This window comes from Pseudophryne corroboree, chromosome 2 (genome assembly GCF_028390025.1).
Source record: "Pseudophryne corroboree isolate aPseCor3 chromosome 2, aPseCor3.hap2, whole genome shotgun sequence".
In the NCBI taxonomy this organism is placed as follows: Eukaryota; Metazoa; Chordata; class Amphibia; order Anura; family Myobatrachidae; genus Pseudophryne; species Pseudophryne corroboree.
The window spans coordinates 361,994,707-362,011,362 of NC_086445.1; the positions used below are offsets into that span (position 1 = coordinate 361,994,707).

Genomic DNA, 16,656 nt, shown 5'->3' on the forward strand with positions numbered 1-16,656 from the left:
GCAGGCATCGGTGAGATCCTGAGGATTCCAGCCACTGTTTTAAAGAAACAATAATTTAAAAGGACTTTTACATGACTGCCTCTTTAAGACATCAGGCGGACTTGGGGGAACTCACCGATGCCTGCATTTTGCAGGCTGCTACAGTTATCCATAAGAATATTAAAAAGTAACGCACATCTCAAGTACATCGCTTCTTCCTAATAAATTGATAGGCTGTATTTTTTTTTTCATATTGGTGGAGAATACAAAGTGGTATGTTAGTAGTACACTTAAGAAAACCAACAACATGATATTCTTTATTGCTTATTATCCAGAAAGTAATACCTGTTTGCCCCTTGTTTCCCGGTTGTCCAGTTTCTCCTTTCATCCCTTCAATGCCACTTGTTCCTCTATCTCCAAAGAATCCTTTGTCGCCAAGTCTTCCTGACTGTCCTGTAATCACCCAAAGATCCAGATTTGTTAGCACTTTTAAAGCAGGTGTATCCTAAATATAAACTCAGTAAACTCTTAAAGTACCCACAAAATTAAACTGTGGGGGAAATGTATTAAGCCTGGAGAAGTGATAAAGCAGAGATAAGTGCAAGGTGATATCGCACCAGCCAATCAACTCCAATATGTAAATTTACAGTTAGGAACTGATTGGCTGGTGTGTTATCACCTTGCACTTATTACTGCTTTATCACTTCTCCAGGCTTCATAAATCTGCCCCTGTGTTCTAAATTAGAGTTGGCTGCAATTACATCTTAAGTCCCAGATGTAAAATGTATTCAAGCTGCAAGTGCTTGTATATGCAAAGTTGAAACTATTGCAAGATTGAAAGAGTAGTTTATTTGTCCACTTTACACCAGGCATACATCACATACACTTAAATCCATGTTCTTAACCATTTGTTTTACAGGCAAAATACACATTCTCCATTAGACTTCAATAAAATGCTATCTCATAGTCAAGAGCAGGAACAACTATCCATCAAAGTAACAAAGAAAGCACCTATCAGGGTTAGCAGAGAACTTGCAATCAGCCAGGCAAAGCTGTGTTCTATTGCTTGCATCATCCTCATCCTCATCATTATTGTACTGCACATGCCTTCATCCACCCGCAATTTATGCAGACATAAGTGAATCCATGTGCAGTTCTGCATCTGTTTGCAACTGTCCTAATATGTCCTTATGTTACTCGATCTATGGACCGTATTCAGGTTGGATTGCTAATCTTGCTAAGAAGCAGTTGCTGCGATAGAAATAGAGAAAAAAAATCCCATTTCAAAAATTGTGACTGCAGCTCAATGCGCGATGTGATCGCATAACCATATGCAAATACCGTAACATTGAAAAGTTTTTCCATCTGCGTCAGTCAAGGTCTTCCACAATTCGGCATACACAAGAGGCTGGAAATGGTCATTGCTTAAGTCAGAGACCCACCCGAAAAATGGCATCTGCTGGATTGCGTTTTCTCAATTTTGCGATCCAACCGGAATAGGGTCCAACGTTAGAAGACTCTACCCTCCCCATCCAGCTTTTTCCATTGCAAGAAGGCATATGTACCGGAATGACACAGCTGTGCATTTGGCCATATGTGCATGACCATACTTTTATAGGACTGTCCCAAACAAGTTTATGAGATTTGTCCACAGTGAATGAGCATAGTTCTGACTCTTTGTCACTTACTGTCTTCTATTGACATACAACCAGGTGCAGATTTAAGGGTGAGGGCGTCCCTAGACACAACAGTAATGGCCGCCCCCGCCTGCCTAATTTTTTTATTTATTTAATGATTGGTTATAAGCCCTCATTTGATCATATCCAATTTAATAGAATAATAAAAAGCCACTAACTATAGCATTTTAATTATCTATAACTATTTACTAAGTAGGACAGCTTACAGGGACAGCATGTGCATGTCCTACCCATTTACGTTCCATTGAAGATGGCATATGGTACAGTACAATGGAAATATTTAGCAGTTACTGGTATTTTTCGGGCTGACAGTACCCACACAAGCATTCAAGTAGCCCCTAAACAGGTGCCGCCCCTAGGCACTGCCACTTGAGTCACAGCTAAAAGATGTGTTGCTTGAAACGGTGTTCTGAAAATGTCTCTATTTTTAGTTTTGACACACTGTATATTGCAGATCATATTGTGTGGCATAAAGGGTAAGGCTCCCTTAATTTCAATATGCTAAACTGGGATACTGGTGTCATGAAATTACTATGTATATAAAATCTGCTCTACACTTCTTTTTATGAAGCATAATTATTTAAAACTATAAATAGATGATATAAAATGCAATTAAAGTGTCATAATGCATGATGCAGAGCGCAGAGCCATGTAGGCAGAACAGCACATCTACAAAATGAAAGAGGTGCTGCATTTTATTTTAAAATGTTCTCAACTATGTTCATAGCAGTTGTACAGAATCCACTTAATCTGCCCAACATCTGGCATAAATATATTTCTCCAAATGTGTGGTTCTTTGTTATATAAACAAGCCAAGGCCTAATTTATCAAGGGCATATGAGGTGTCATACGCGCAAGCAGGGGGGGTTTCCGAGTACCTAGAAACCCCCCCTGGCTGCCGATCTTTTGTGCAGCAGTTGCCGTTTTTATTTTTACACGGATTACCACCGGAGCTCATTGCCTCTTACTTTAAGCACTGAGCGCTGTGAGCCGACGCTGGCTGCAGGCAAGTAAGAGGAGCAGCATCTACTCACAGGCTGGTGGGACTTGTGAGGTCAGCAGCGCATGGTAGCGGCGCTGTCTTTGCATCTTCACTCCCCACCTCGAACGCAGCAGCAGCAGCGAAGTGATGTGTTCGAATATGCCGCTGGCGGGTGGGCGCCGGTAATCTATAATAAAGTATGCTCTCCTTGACCAGCATTACTGCAGGGACGGAAGGGGATGAGAAGAAGAGCGGAGGAAGTGAGGAATGTCTGTGGTGCCAGTACTGTCTGTTTATTGGGGGGGGATGTTTGTGGTGCAGGGGCTGTCTATAGGGGCGGGGAGGTAGTTATTGTGGTGCCAGTACGGTCTAACTATGGGAGGGGGGGAGGAGGAGGAGGAGGGTGGTTGTGCTGTGCCAGTATTGTATATGTATGGGGGTGGGGGATGGTTGTGGTGTGCCAGTATTGTATATGTATGGGGGTGGGGGATGGTTGTGGTGCCAGTATTGTATATGTATGGTGGGGGTGGGAGATGGTTGTGGTGCCAGTATTGTATATCTATGGGGGTGGGGGATGGTTTTGGTGCCAGTACTGTACGTCTATGGGGCAGGGTGGTTGTGGTGCCAGTACTGTCTAACTATGAAGGGGGGGGGGGGGGGGGTTGTGGTGCCAGTATTGTATATGTATGGGGGTGGGGGATGGTTCTGGTGCCAGTATTGTATATGTATGGGGGTGGGGGATGGTTGTGGTGTGCCAGTATTGTATATGTATGGGGGTGGGGGATGGTTGTGGTGCCAGTATAGTATATGTATGGCGGGGGTGCGAGATGGTTGTGGTGCCAGTATTGTATATGTATGGCGGGGGTGGGAAATGGTTGTGGTGCCAGTATTGTATATCTATGGGGGTGGGGGATGGTTTTGGTGCCAGTACTGTACGTTTATGGGGCAGGGTGGTTGTGGTGCCAGTACTGTCTAACTATGAAGGGGGGGGGGGGGGGTTGTGGTGCCAGTATTGTATATGTATGGGGGTGGGGGATGGTCGTGGTGCCAGTATTGTATATGTATGGGGGTGGGGGATGGTTGTGGTGCCAGTATTGTATATGTATGGGGGTGGGAGATGGTTGTGGTGCCAGTATTGTATATCTATGGGGGTGGGGAATGGTTTTGGTGCCAGTACTGTACGTCTATGGGGCAGGGTGGTTGTGGTGCCAGTACTGTCTAACTATGAAGGGGGGGGGGGTGCCAGTATTGTATATCTATGGGGGTGGGGGATGGTTTTGGTGCCAGTACTGTACGTCTATGGGGTGGGGTGGGGTGGTTGTGGTACCAGTACTGTATATCTATGGGGGTGGGGGATGGTTGTGGTGCCAGTATTGTATATCTATGGGGGTGGGGGATGGTTGTGGTGCCAGTATTGTATATCTATGGGGGTGGGGGATGGTTGTGGTGCCAGTACTGTATATCTATGGGGGTGGGAGGATAGTCTAGGAGCCGCTGCTGTCTGTCGGGGGGGAACGGTCATGGTGCCAGTCCTATCTGTCTATAGGCAGTGGGGGTTTTGTGGTGCCAGTACTGTCTGGGTATGAGGGGGAAAATGGTTGTGGTGCCAGTACTGTCTGTCTATGGGGGTGGGGGGATAGTCTAGGAGCCGCTGCTGTCAGTCTGGGGGGAGGGTGAATGGTCATGGTGCCAGTGCTGTCTGTCTATGGAAACCCCCCTTTCAAAATCCTGCGTTTGCCACTGGGTGTGCAGCAAAGTGAAATGGTTTTGCACCAAGGACCCTAGATGGACGTCTACAATCCATGGCTTCTCATTTTTTTCACATATCTGTAGATATCTTGCAATGTTTGCATGGTCTCACGCATGTGCAGTGGAGCCAGCAAGGAGGTAGAAGACAGCGCATCAGCTCTAGGCTTGTGCTCTGTGGCTCTGGCAGGGATCGCTGGAGGGGGGAGTGTTCTCTACTACGGCGGCCGAGATGACAATACATTTTGGTGTTATAACTTCCTGCAGGATAACTGCCGCTATAGTACATCTGTCCAAGTTTGGCAGTTCCAATGCTCTGACCAATCAGAGCACTCCCATTAATTCCTATGGCAGAGTCTGTAATGGACTTGTCATTTGAAAAGGACTTCCATAAGAAGCAGTTGTGCTCTGTTTTAGAGGGTTTTTGTGCCACGTTCCAGGAAGCCTACATATACGCGCCTAGTGGGAAAATCCACCACTGCCTACACGACCTGAAGAGGACCTTTCCCAAGGGATTAGTAAATTATAAATTGGTGAACGAGGGGTCTAGAGATGTTGTTTTTAAATGCAATATTACCACACTGTGTACTGTGTTTATTGTAATAGTTTTTACAGGTATACTACAGGCCTTGTGTGCTATGCCATGCTGGCGCTGGTGTTACAACTAATATTATACTATTAACTCCACACCCACACTGCTACGTGTATTGCAATAGCCCTAGTACTATTGATGCTATGGCTCAGTATACTAAGGAGGGGGGATCATACACATATTTGCAGGACTCCCCTATAGGAATCCCGGCCTTAGTGGCTTCAAGATCAAGGGCTTAATACTTAAGTCTGCACAGACCCTAATGATTTCTACAAACAAACCTGTCTGAGGTCATTTATTTTGGCAATTTTCTCAGTGTGTTTGTGGTGAGTTCTAAACCCCCTGTATATACTAAATCAGTGGTTACAATACTTATAATGGTAAAAAGATTGATGGTCAATTGATACTTTCTAAAGTGTGGATACTTAAGGTGCATACACACTTACTGAGAAAATGAACGACGTCGCTCATTTTCACCCTTCCTGAGCAACGTCATTCACTTTCTCGGCAAGTGTGTATGCCGCCGCCGCCGCCAAGTGATGCGTGGCCCCGTTGTTCGTTAATGACCCTCACTGTCAGCCGTGCATGCAGCTCAATTTGGACAGTCGTCCAAAAGCTGCGTTCACGGCCCGGCCGCTGCGCGACGTCACTGACGATATGGTCATCATGTCGCTCAGTGTGTATGTTCTGCCGCCTACCGCCCTGGCCCGGGAGGGAAAACACTAGGAAACGTAGCTCATAGAGCACTTCGCCTAGTGCGTACCCACCTTTGGCGGGATTGCACTGGTTGTACCCCTAGTAAATCTGCAGGGATACAATCCCACGGGAAAATTTAAAAAAATAAACAGAAAACCTAATGCTTAGTAAATATACTGATCAGAGTAAACTAGCTGCTGTGATATTCAAAGACAGGCAATACAATATTTGTATCATTTATTTACATTACATTTGTGACGTACATTAGTTCATTACTTCTACTATAGTGTGTGACGACTTTTTTAGGTTTAGTTGCAATTTTATTGTATGCATTTTTTTTTAGACATTTCATATACCTTACAGGGCATGTTATAATATTGGGGGTAATTCAGACCTGATCACAGCAGCAAATTTGTTGGCTAATGGACAAAACCATGTGCACTGCAGGTGTGGAAGATATAACATGTGCAGAGAGATAGATTTAGGTGGGGTATATTGTTTCTGTGCAGGGTAAATACTGGCTGCTTTATTTTTACACTGTAATATAGATATCAGTTTGAACACACCCCACCCAAATCTAACTCTCTCTGCACGTTATATCTGCCCCCCTCCCCACTGCAGTGTACATGGGGGGTAATTCCAAGTTGATCGCAGCAGGAATTTTGTTAGCAGTTGGGCAAAACCATGTGCACTGCAGGAGGGGCAGATATAACATGTGCAGAGAGAGTTAGATTTGGGTGTGGTGTGTTCAATCTGCAATCTAATTTGCAGTGTAAAAATAAAGCAGCCAGTATTTACCCTGCACAGAAACAAAATAACCCACCCAAATCTAACTCTCTCTGCACATGTTATATCTGCCCCCCTGCAGTGCACATGGTTTTGCCCAACTGCTAACAAATGTACTGCTACGATTAGGTCTGAATTAGGCCCAATGTCTTCATAGACCACACTGGTATACGTACAATAGGTCACAATGATGACAATATATGTTTAGTAAGGTCAGCTACAATAAGATAATGGTCAGTAGGTTCTACACAGGCCATAGTATGAAACCACATTTCTAGATGAATCCTTGGAAGCTGAGCATTTTTTTATTTTCAGGGACACTTGGGCTTTTATTGTGACAGACACAGAATTAGAAACTGCTGGCAGGATCTTGGGAAAAATAAGAACAAGTGTGGCAAGGAAATACAGCTTTCTGCCCCTATCACAAACACACAATGATGTACCTGGGAATCCGGGGTCACCTATCGCTCCCTTGAGTCCTCTCTCCCCTGGTATATTTAGAGTGTCTCCACTTTCTCCTGAAAACAGAAACGTATATATACAGAAGTCAGAAGTCATTCTGCATGTCATTGTTCATTTGAGAAAATGTCATTTATACAGCACCTACCTTTGTCTCCGAAAACACCCTTTGCACCTGGAAATCCATAAATACCAGGGAGACCCGGCGAACCCTTCATGGGAAAATAATGAATGAGGTCAGTGTGTGGCGCATGCTCAATCCCTGGTAATCAAGTAAACATAAACTTAATTCTAGCATTACTAGCAGCAGGATGTAGTAGTGGCTCATTGTGTCAGAAAGGAACTTCATTCTAACATTACTAGCAGCAGGATGTAGTAGTTGCTCACTGTGTCAGAAAGGAACTTCGGCTCTCATTCCGAGTTGTTCGCTCGCAAGCTGCTTTTAGCAGCTTTGCACACGCTAAGCCGCCGCCTACTTGGAGTGAATCTTAGCATAGTAAAATTGCGAACGAAAGATTAGCAAAATTGCGAATAGACACTTCTTAGCAGTTTCTGAGTAGCTCCACACTTACTCGGCATCTGCGATCAGTTCAGTGCTTGTCGTTCCTGGTTTGACGTCATAAACACATCCAGCGTTCGCCCAGACACTCCTCCGTTTCTTCAGCCACTCCCGCGTTTTTCCCAGAAACGGTAGCGTTTTTTCGCACACACCCATAAAACGGCCTGTTTCCGCCCAGAAACACCCACTTCCTGTCAATCACACTCCGATCACCAGAACGAAGAAAAAACCTCGTAATGCCGTGAGTAAAATTCCTAACTGCATAGCAAATTTACTTGGCGCAGTCGCACTGCGGACATTGCGCATGCGCATTAGCGACTAATCGCTCCGTTGCGAGAAAAAAATACCGAGCGAACAACTCGGAATGACCACCTTCCTTCTAACATTACTAGCAGCAGGATGTAGTAGTTTCTCACTGTGTCAGAAAGGAACTTCATTCTAACATTACTAGCAGCAGGATGTAGTAGTTGCTCACTGTGTCAGAAAGGAACTTCATTCTAACATTACTAGCAGCAGGATGTAGTAGTTGCTCACTGTGTCAGAAAGGAACTCATACCTCACAACTGTCCCGATTTTGGCGGGACAGTCCCATTTTTTACGGTCTGTCTCGCTGTCCCACCCGCGGGTCGCAGTGTCCCGCGGGTGGGGGGGCAGTTGGGAGATCCCCCACTGTCACTCGCTGCTCTGAGCAGAGCAGCGGTGAATAGATGCTGTGCACATGCGCACAGTGTCTATTCACGGCAGAGAGGGACAGGGGGCATGACCAGCAGCTCTCACAGCGCTGTTCATGCCCCCATAATGATGTAAACGGGGGCGTGGCTTGCTATCGCGGCACTTGCTGTGAGGCCACACCCCCTTTCCAATAGGCCCCACCCCTAATTTCGGGCGCGTAAGTGTCCCTCCTTCATGCACTCCAATGTTGGGAGGTATGGGAACTTCATTCTAACATTACTAGAAGCAGGATGTAGTAGTTGCTCACTGTGTCAGAAAGGAACTTCATTCTAACATTACTAGCAGCGGGATGTAGTAGTTGCTCACTGTGTCAGAAAGGAACTTCATTCTAACATTACTAGAAGCAGGATGTAGTAGTTGCTCACTGTGTCAGAAAGGAACTTCATTCTAACATTACTAGCAGCGGGATGTAGTAGTTGCTCACTGTGTCAGAAAGGAACTTCATTCTAACATTACTAGCAGCAGGATGTAGTAGTTGCTCACTGTGTCAGAAAGGAACTTCATTCTAACATTACTAGCAGCAGGATGTAGTAGTTGCTCACTGTGTCAGAAAGGAACTTCATTCTAACATTACTAGCAGCAGGATGTAGTAGTTGCTCATTGTGTCAGAAAGGAACTTCAGTCTAACATTACTAGCAGCAGGATGTAGTAGTTGCTCACTGTGTCAGAAAGGAACTTCATTCTATCATTACTAGCAACGGGATGTAGTAGTTGCTCACTGTGTCAGAAAGGAACTTCATTCTAACATTACTAGCAGCAGGATGTAGTAGTTGCTCATTGTGTCAGAAAGGAACTTCAGTCTAACATTACTAGCAGCAGGATGTAGTAGTTGCTCATTTTGTCAGAAAGGAACTTCATTCTAACATTACTAGCAGCAGGATGTAGTAGTTGCTCACTGTGTCAGAAAGGAACTTCATTCTATCATTACTAGCAGCGGGATGTAGTAGTTGCTCACTGTGTCAGAAAGGAACTTCATTCTAACATTACTAGCAGCAGGATGTAGTAGTTGCTCACTGTGTCAGAAAGGAACTTCATTCTAACATTACTAGCAGCAGGATGTAGTAGTTGCTCACTGTGTCAGAAAGGAACTCATACCTCACAACTGTCCCGATTTTGGCGGGACAGTCCCATTTTTTACGATCTGTCTGAGCAGAGCAGCGGTGAATAGATGCTGTGCACATGCGCACAGTGTCTATTCACGGCAGAGAGGGACAGGGGGCATGACCAGCAGCTCTCACAGCGCTGTTCATGCCCCCATAATGATGTAAACGGGGGCGTGGCTTGCTATCGCGGCACTTGCCGTGAGGCCACACCCCCTTTCCAATAGGCCCCACCCCCTAATTTCGGGCGCGTAAGTGTCCCTCCTTCATGCACTCCAATGTTGGGAGGTATGGGAACTTCATTCTAACATTACTAGAAGCAGGATGTAGTAGTTGCTCACTGTGTCAGAAAGGAACTTCATTCTAACATTACTAGCAGCGGGATGTAGTAGTTGCTCACTGTGTCAGAAAGGAACTTCATTCTAACATTACTAGAAGCAGGATGTAGTAGTTGCTCACTGTGTCAGAAAGGAACTTCATTCTAACATTACTAGCAGCGGGATGTAGTAGTTGCTCACTGTGTCAGAAAGGAACTTCATTCTAACATTACTAGCAGCAGGATGTAGTAGTTGCTCACTGTGTCAGAAAGGAACTTCATTCTAACATTACTAGCAGCAGGATGTAGTAGTTGCTCACTGTGTCAGAAAGGAACTTCATTCTAACATTACTAGCAGCAGGATGTAGTAGTTGCTCATTGTGTCAGAAAGGAACTTCAGTCTAACATTACTAGCAGCAGGATGTAGTAGTTGCTCACTGTGTCAGAAAGGAACTTCATTCTATCATTACTAGCAACGGGATGTAGTAGTTGCTCACTGTGTCAGAAAGGAACTTCATTCTAACATTACTAGCAGCAGGATGTAGTAGTTGCTCATTGTGTCAGAAAGGAACTTCAGTCTAACATTACTAGCAGCAGGATGTAGTAGTTGCTCATTTTGTCAGAAAGGAACTTCATTCTAACATTACTAGCAGCAGGATGTAGTAGTTGCTCACTGTGTCAGAAAGGAACTTCATTCTATCATTACTAGCAGCGGGATGTAGTAGTTGCTCACTGTGTCAGAAAGGAACTTCATTCTAACATTACTAGCAGCAGGATGTAGTAGTTGCTCACTGTGTCAGAAAGGAACTTCATTCTAACATTACTAGCAGCAGGATGTAGTAGTTGCTCACTGTGTCAGAAAGGAACTCATACCTCACAACTGTCCCGATTTTGGCGGGACAGTCCCATTTTTTACGGTCTGTCCCGCTGTCCCACCCGCGGGTCGCAGTGTCCCGCGGGTGGGGGGGCAGTTGGGAGATCCCCCACTGTCACTCGCTGCTCTGAGCAGAGCAGCGGTGAATAGATGCTGTGCACATGCGCACAGTGTCTATTCACGGCAGAGAGGGACAGGGGGCATGACCAGCAGCTCTCACAGCGCTGTTCATGCCCCCATAATGATGTAAACGGGGGCGTGGCTTGCTATCGCGGCACTTGCCGTGAGGCCACACCCCCTTTCCAATAGGCCCCACCCCCTAATTTCGGGCGCGTAAGTGTCCCTCCTTCATGCACTCCAATGTTGGGAGGTATGGGAACTTCATTCTAACATTACTAGAAGCAGGATGTAGTAGTTGCTCACTGTGTCAGAAAGGAACTTCATTCTAACATTACTAGCAGCGGGATGTAGTAGTTGCTCACTGTGTCAGAAAGGAACTTCATTCTAACATTACTAGAAGCAGGATGTAGTAGTTGCTCACTGTGTCAGAAAGGAACTTCATTCTAACATTACTAGCAGCGGGATGTAGTAGTTGCTCACTGTGTCAGAAAGGAACTTCATTCTAACATTACTAGCAGCAGGATGTAGTAGTTGCTCACTGTGTCAGAAAGGAACTTCATTCTAACATTACTAGCAGCAGGATGTAGTAGTTGCTCACTGTGTCAGAAAGGAACTTCATTCTAACATTACTAGCAGCAGGATGTAGTAGTTGCTCATTGTGTCAGAAAGGAACTTCAGTCTAACATTACTAGCAGCAGGATGTAGTAGTTGCTCACTGTGTCAGAAAGGAACTTCATTCTATCATTACTAGCAGCGGGATGTAGTAGTTGCTCACTGTGTCAGAAAGGAACTTCATTCTAACATTACTAGCAGCAGGATGTAGTAGTTGCTCACTGTGTCAGAAAGGAACTTCATTCTAACATTACTAGCAGCAGGATGTAGTAGTTGCTCACTGTGTCAGAAAGGAACTTCATTCTAACATTACTAGCAGCAGGATGTAGTAGTTGCTCATTGTGTCAGAAAGGAACTTCAGTCTAACATTACTAGCAGCAGGATGTAGTAGTTGCTCACTGTGTCAGAAAGGAACTTCATTCTATCATTACTAGCAGCAGGATGTAGTAGTTGCTCACTGTGTCAGAAAGGAACTTCATTCTAACATTACTAGCAGCAGGATGTAGTAGTTGCTCATTGTGTCAGAAAGGAACTTCAGTCTAACATTACTAGCAGCGGGATGTAGTAGTTGCTCACTGTGTCAGAAAGGAACTTCATTCTAACATTACTAGCAGCGGGATGTAGTAGTTGCTCATTGTGTCAGAAAGGAACTTCAGTCTAACATTACTAGCAGCAGGATGTAGTAGTTGCTCATTTTGTCAGAAAGGATACATTGTAGAAAATATTTGACTCAATTATGCAAATTTTATATACGTATATACTTCACTAGCAGGCACTTACTCTGGGACCGGTAAAACCAGGGAATCCACGAATGCCTGGTGGACCGACTTGGCCTGGAACCCCTGGATAGCCAGTGAGTCCAGTTTGTCCTGATTCTCCTTTATTGCCAGGGTCATAGTTTGGCATTCCTGGTAAGCCTGACTGGCCCGGCTGCCCGGGATGACCAGGCATTCCTTTTGATCCTGAAGAAGAACAACAAACATAACATTTGTAAAAGCATCCGTCATGCAATCTCACTCTAGTTTTCCTGTTTGTTCTGCCTTATGCAGATAGTCTGACTAAATAATCAGTACAATCTACTATATAAAAGCAAATCCACAATTTACAAGCGACAATCGTGAAATTTTACATTCGAAGCGTGTTAAAACACGGCGGAGGCAACTAAAACAATTAGAAATCCCTAGCACCCCTAGGGGGGCAGACAGCAGCACAAAGTATATCAGGAGACAGCATAACTCCGGAATTGCTGGAGCAAAGTACTCAAAAATTGGTACACATATGCCTTACAATCTGGCAACAAAGACTGTGGGGTTAAGACACCCCTAGCACCCCTAGTGGTGAGGCAGCAGCACAGAGTTTTTCAGCACAATGCATAACTCTGGAATGCCTGGAGCAATTTACACCAAGCTTGCTACACATATGACTTACACTCTGGGAACAAACACTGTGGGGGTAACACACCACTAGCACCCCTAGGGGTGGGCCAGCAGCACACACTATATGAGGACATGCATGATATGTCAGTGATGACAGAGCTGCATGTGATAGGGCCAGTGACATGATGTGAGGAGGGAAATGCAGGTAGCACAAACACACACACTGAGAGTTATATAGTGGAAGTAGCACGGTCCCCCAGCAGCACAGAGTATATCAGGAGATACATAATGTGCTGCGCTATATAAGAAACTGTAAAAAAAAAAATCAATAATTTCACAGGGGCACTGACATGATGTGAGGAGGGGAATGGAGGCAGCGGGAAGCCACAACTGAGAGTTGTATAATGGGAAGAGCAGGGTCCCTTGGGGGACCAAAAAGGGGTCCGGCCACTACACAAAGTGCGTCAGGGAAGCAAGATATGCCTATATACTAGATCTCCAACCAATGTAAATTAACGAACAACTATCATTCTAATTTACCATCCTCATCCCGTAGCGAAGCACGGGTATTCATCTATCTACAATGTTATTTATACTGTGTGGTTAATATTTATATGTAATTTTGTAAACAGACAGTCTTAAAATCCCGGGCAATGCCGGGTACTCCAGCTAGTACATAATAAAACATATAGTGAAATTTATAATCACAGAATATGGCATTTTACTTTTTTTAAATGAATGCAAATGTATCATGTAGAAAAAGCATTGAGATTTACTATTAACTGTATTTTCACTTTCAGTACTATAGTTTACATATGGGGCGGGATGTAATGCCATCCGAGTTGGCTGGAGGTGTGGGTCGCTGGGGGAACTCAGGCTTTTTAAAGTGGCAATCATTTACAAAGCAAAACCATGCCTTGTAAATAATTGTCGCTTTATTAAAAAGTCCGAGTTCGGCCGGCAACCCCAACCTCCGGCCAACTCGGATAGCCCATGACTCAAGTAGAGTTGGATGAAATTCTTTTTTTTTTGTTGCCTAATATGTATATGCATATGTCGGTATGAAGATGTTGTTGCATCTAAGGCTCTGGCCACACATAGCGGCCAAGCAGGTCCCGTTCAGCGTGACACGTTTGGCCAGAAGGAGCAGGCACCCACACATGTGTGGCAGTCCCGCCTCGGGCTGGACGACAGGACAGTGGGATTTCAATGTGAACACATACATTTCAATGTATGTGTTCACACAGTGCGGCTGTACACTGTGTTCTAATGAAATCCTGTGTGTCACTAACGGATCCTGTTCTGCGGGAAGGCAAATGAAGAGTGTTTTCAGGTATTTGCCACTGGAGTAAGCCTAGAGATATATGCATGTACCACTGTCAGGAGCAGTATGTTCTGAAGGTGCTGCAGGGCTTGTGCAATGAGGCACAATGTTAATGATGATGACTGGCGGACTTAGCTAGCAGCTTGTGATTCCCAAGATGATTCTCATTTGAGTTTCAAAGAGGGATGCACTAGATGTAAGTAATCTATTAATTAGTATTTGTATTTATATTTTCTACAAAAAATGTGGTTTAAGAACTTATGGATAACTGTCTATAGACAATATTCTCTCGTGTATATTATACTTAATTAAATTAATAGTAATGCGACTCTATCATGTCACATCTCTTCATTATCATTATGCTTTCTGTTCTCCATTGTTGTGTGTAAGTACTGTATACTCATTTCTACTTATAGCATTACCCTGGCACATATGCTAGTGCCGAAAAGCTGGGCACACTGTGAGATGCTTCTGACATATGAATGTAATCTCGCTTTTTTATACATAAGATTATAATGTAAATGCATCCAGTGTTACATGGGTCCCACAGTATGATAAGATAACCTTGCCATATAGCTGCAATAGTATGCTGAGATTACATAGAAAATCCATCTTCAGGTGTTTTACTGGCTAATGGTGCTTCCCTTGAATTATCTGCCACCAAATGTGCTTCAGTAACATATTATACAGGCGCATTCAAAATCCTTACCCTTAAGGCCTGTTTCCCCTTTAAATCCATGAGGACCAAGATCTCCTTTATCCCCCTTCATCTCCATTATCATCTCTGGCTTTATTTCAGGTTTAGGTCCTGGTGGACCTCTTTCACCACGTTCTCCTTTATATTCATAATCAGAGACAAAGTTCAAAGGTTATATACATTGCAGTTTTATTTTTATTGTGCTGTATAAAGCTATACCATATTTTTAGAGGGAAATGGCACAGTACTACATCATTTATATTACAGGACATATCAATTGTGGCTACAGAGGAATCTAAACAACTAAAAAGATAGGCAAATCTGGGGGGTTGAGGTATCAAGGTCTCCCTGTTTGCTTGCATCAAAATTTAAAATAGATACATTATGAACCTAGAATCATTTATCAAGTGGGTACTTGTCATTTCTCATTTGAATATTTTTTTTTAAATACAATAAAAACAGATATAACTAGTCTTTTTTTTTTTTTACTAAATCTACTGTACCCTACTAAACAATGTCAATAATATGTGAATTATGGAAAGTATGCCTTAATATAATGCAAATATAACCACGTAAAAATCTGTATAAATCAAGAAAATCTCAGCACCACCTGAAAGGAACAAAACATAAGAGACCTGATAATAATATTCCCAAATAGATTTGCAAAAGGCCAATATAAAATATGTGTAGAACCACCTGGAAACATGATATTACTGAATCTAATTACAGGAAAAAAAAAATATTTTACAGGGTTTGTATGTTCCAATACTTTTAAGTTCCGCACAAATTCAAGTAGTTGTGAACAGTGTGGCAATGGCTTCCTGTCACAGTGGCTGATTTCTGATCACAGTCAATGGAGGTGCTGCCTTAATTGGCTTACTGAATTTGGCCCTATATATATTTAATATCACCTAATAGCAATGTTTTGTAAACTAAACCAACTGAAAATGATTTGATTAAGCAAAAATGCATTATTATTAAATGAGTCATTTTTTTTTTTTATTACCTTTTATGCCTCCTTGTCCTGGAAACCCTTGTAATCCTGCTACACCAGGGTTGCCAAATTGTCCCTTTGGTCCTCTTCCTGCAGGCCTTCCCTTCTCACCTTTCATTCCTTCAAATCCAGCCATGCCGCGTGACCCTTTTATTCCTGTTTTACAAGGGGTGAAAAAGAAATTCTGTTTCTTGTCTATAGTGTCTTTAATTTGATCTCCCTCTACGTGCTCAGTTTGTTGATTGAGAAAACTATAGAAAGTTCATGCAAGGAATTGGCAAAAAGGAATCATGAAGATAGAAAGGACAGACACTATTTCAAATATACTCTAATTATTACAGTGGGGTCCAAGAGTAAAGGTCTTACTACATACTGTATGATAATTAAAGAAGACGGAGACTCTCTAAACTTGTAGTAAGAATAATGATTGCAACATGTTTGAGCCACCTCTCTATTGCTGTCAGTTGAATACACAGTGTAGTGACTCAGGCCTATCTACATTCTACTGACCGTGCTTAGTGTTTCCACACTACTCCAAGCTGCAACTGTCTTTTATTTACCTTTTACACCAGGGTGTCCATCCATTCCCGGCAAACCAGAAAAACCGGGATTTCCTGACCTTCCCCTTATGCCAACAGTTCCCACAGATCCTGCATCTCCAGCCAGGCCTTTTATCCAGGATTGTCCAGGCTGTCCTTGCACTCCTTCATCCCCTCTCTGTCCTTGTGAACCTGTGTTTAAATTGTTACAATGACATGACGACATATGGTATTTATACATCATTTCACTGTATATTGGGTATACAATGGATTAGATACGGGATCCCGGTGGTCGGAATCCCAGTGGTCAAAATACAGACACCGGAATCCCGTCCGTCAGAATGCCGGCAGGGGAGCGAGTGGAATAAAGCACCTTGCGTGCTCAGTGGCTCGTTTCGCTTGCCACAGGTTCTATTCCCACTCCATGTGTGTCGTGGACACTGAGGAGTGGGAATAGCTGTGGCAGCCTGCCGGCA

General features: G+C 43.8%; 1 protein-coding gene across 2 annotated transcripts in view; it reads right to left on the reverse strand.

Annotated features, from left to right (window-relative positions):
- COL4A2 (collagen type IV alpha 2 chain) overlaps positions 1–16,656 on the reverse strand; it is a 711,921-nt gene that overhangs the window by 71,925 nt on the left and 623,340 nt on the right. For both annotated transcript variants that reach the window (XM_063953175.1, XM_063953174.1), the window contains 7 exons: positions 16,202–16,372; positions 15,654–15,797; positions 14,660–14,785; positions 12,031–12,212; positions 7,086–7,149; positions 6,922–6,996; positions 325–432 (listed from right to left, as the gene is read on the reverse strand). In XM_063953175.1, the coding sequence (XP_063809245.1) occupies positions 325–432; positions 6,922–6,996; positions 7,086–7,149; positions 12,031–12,212; positions 14,660–14,785; positions 15,654–15,797; positions 16,202–16,372 (870 nt within the window). The remainder of the gene's footprint in view (positions 1–324; positions 433–6,921; positions 6,997–7,085; positions 7,150–12,030; positions 12,213–14,659; positions 14,786–15,653; positions 15,798–16,201; positions 16,373–16,656) is intronic.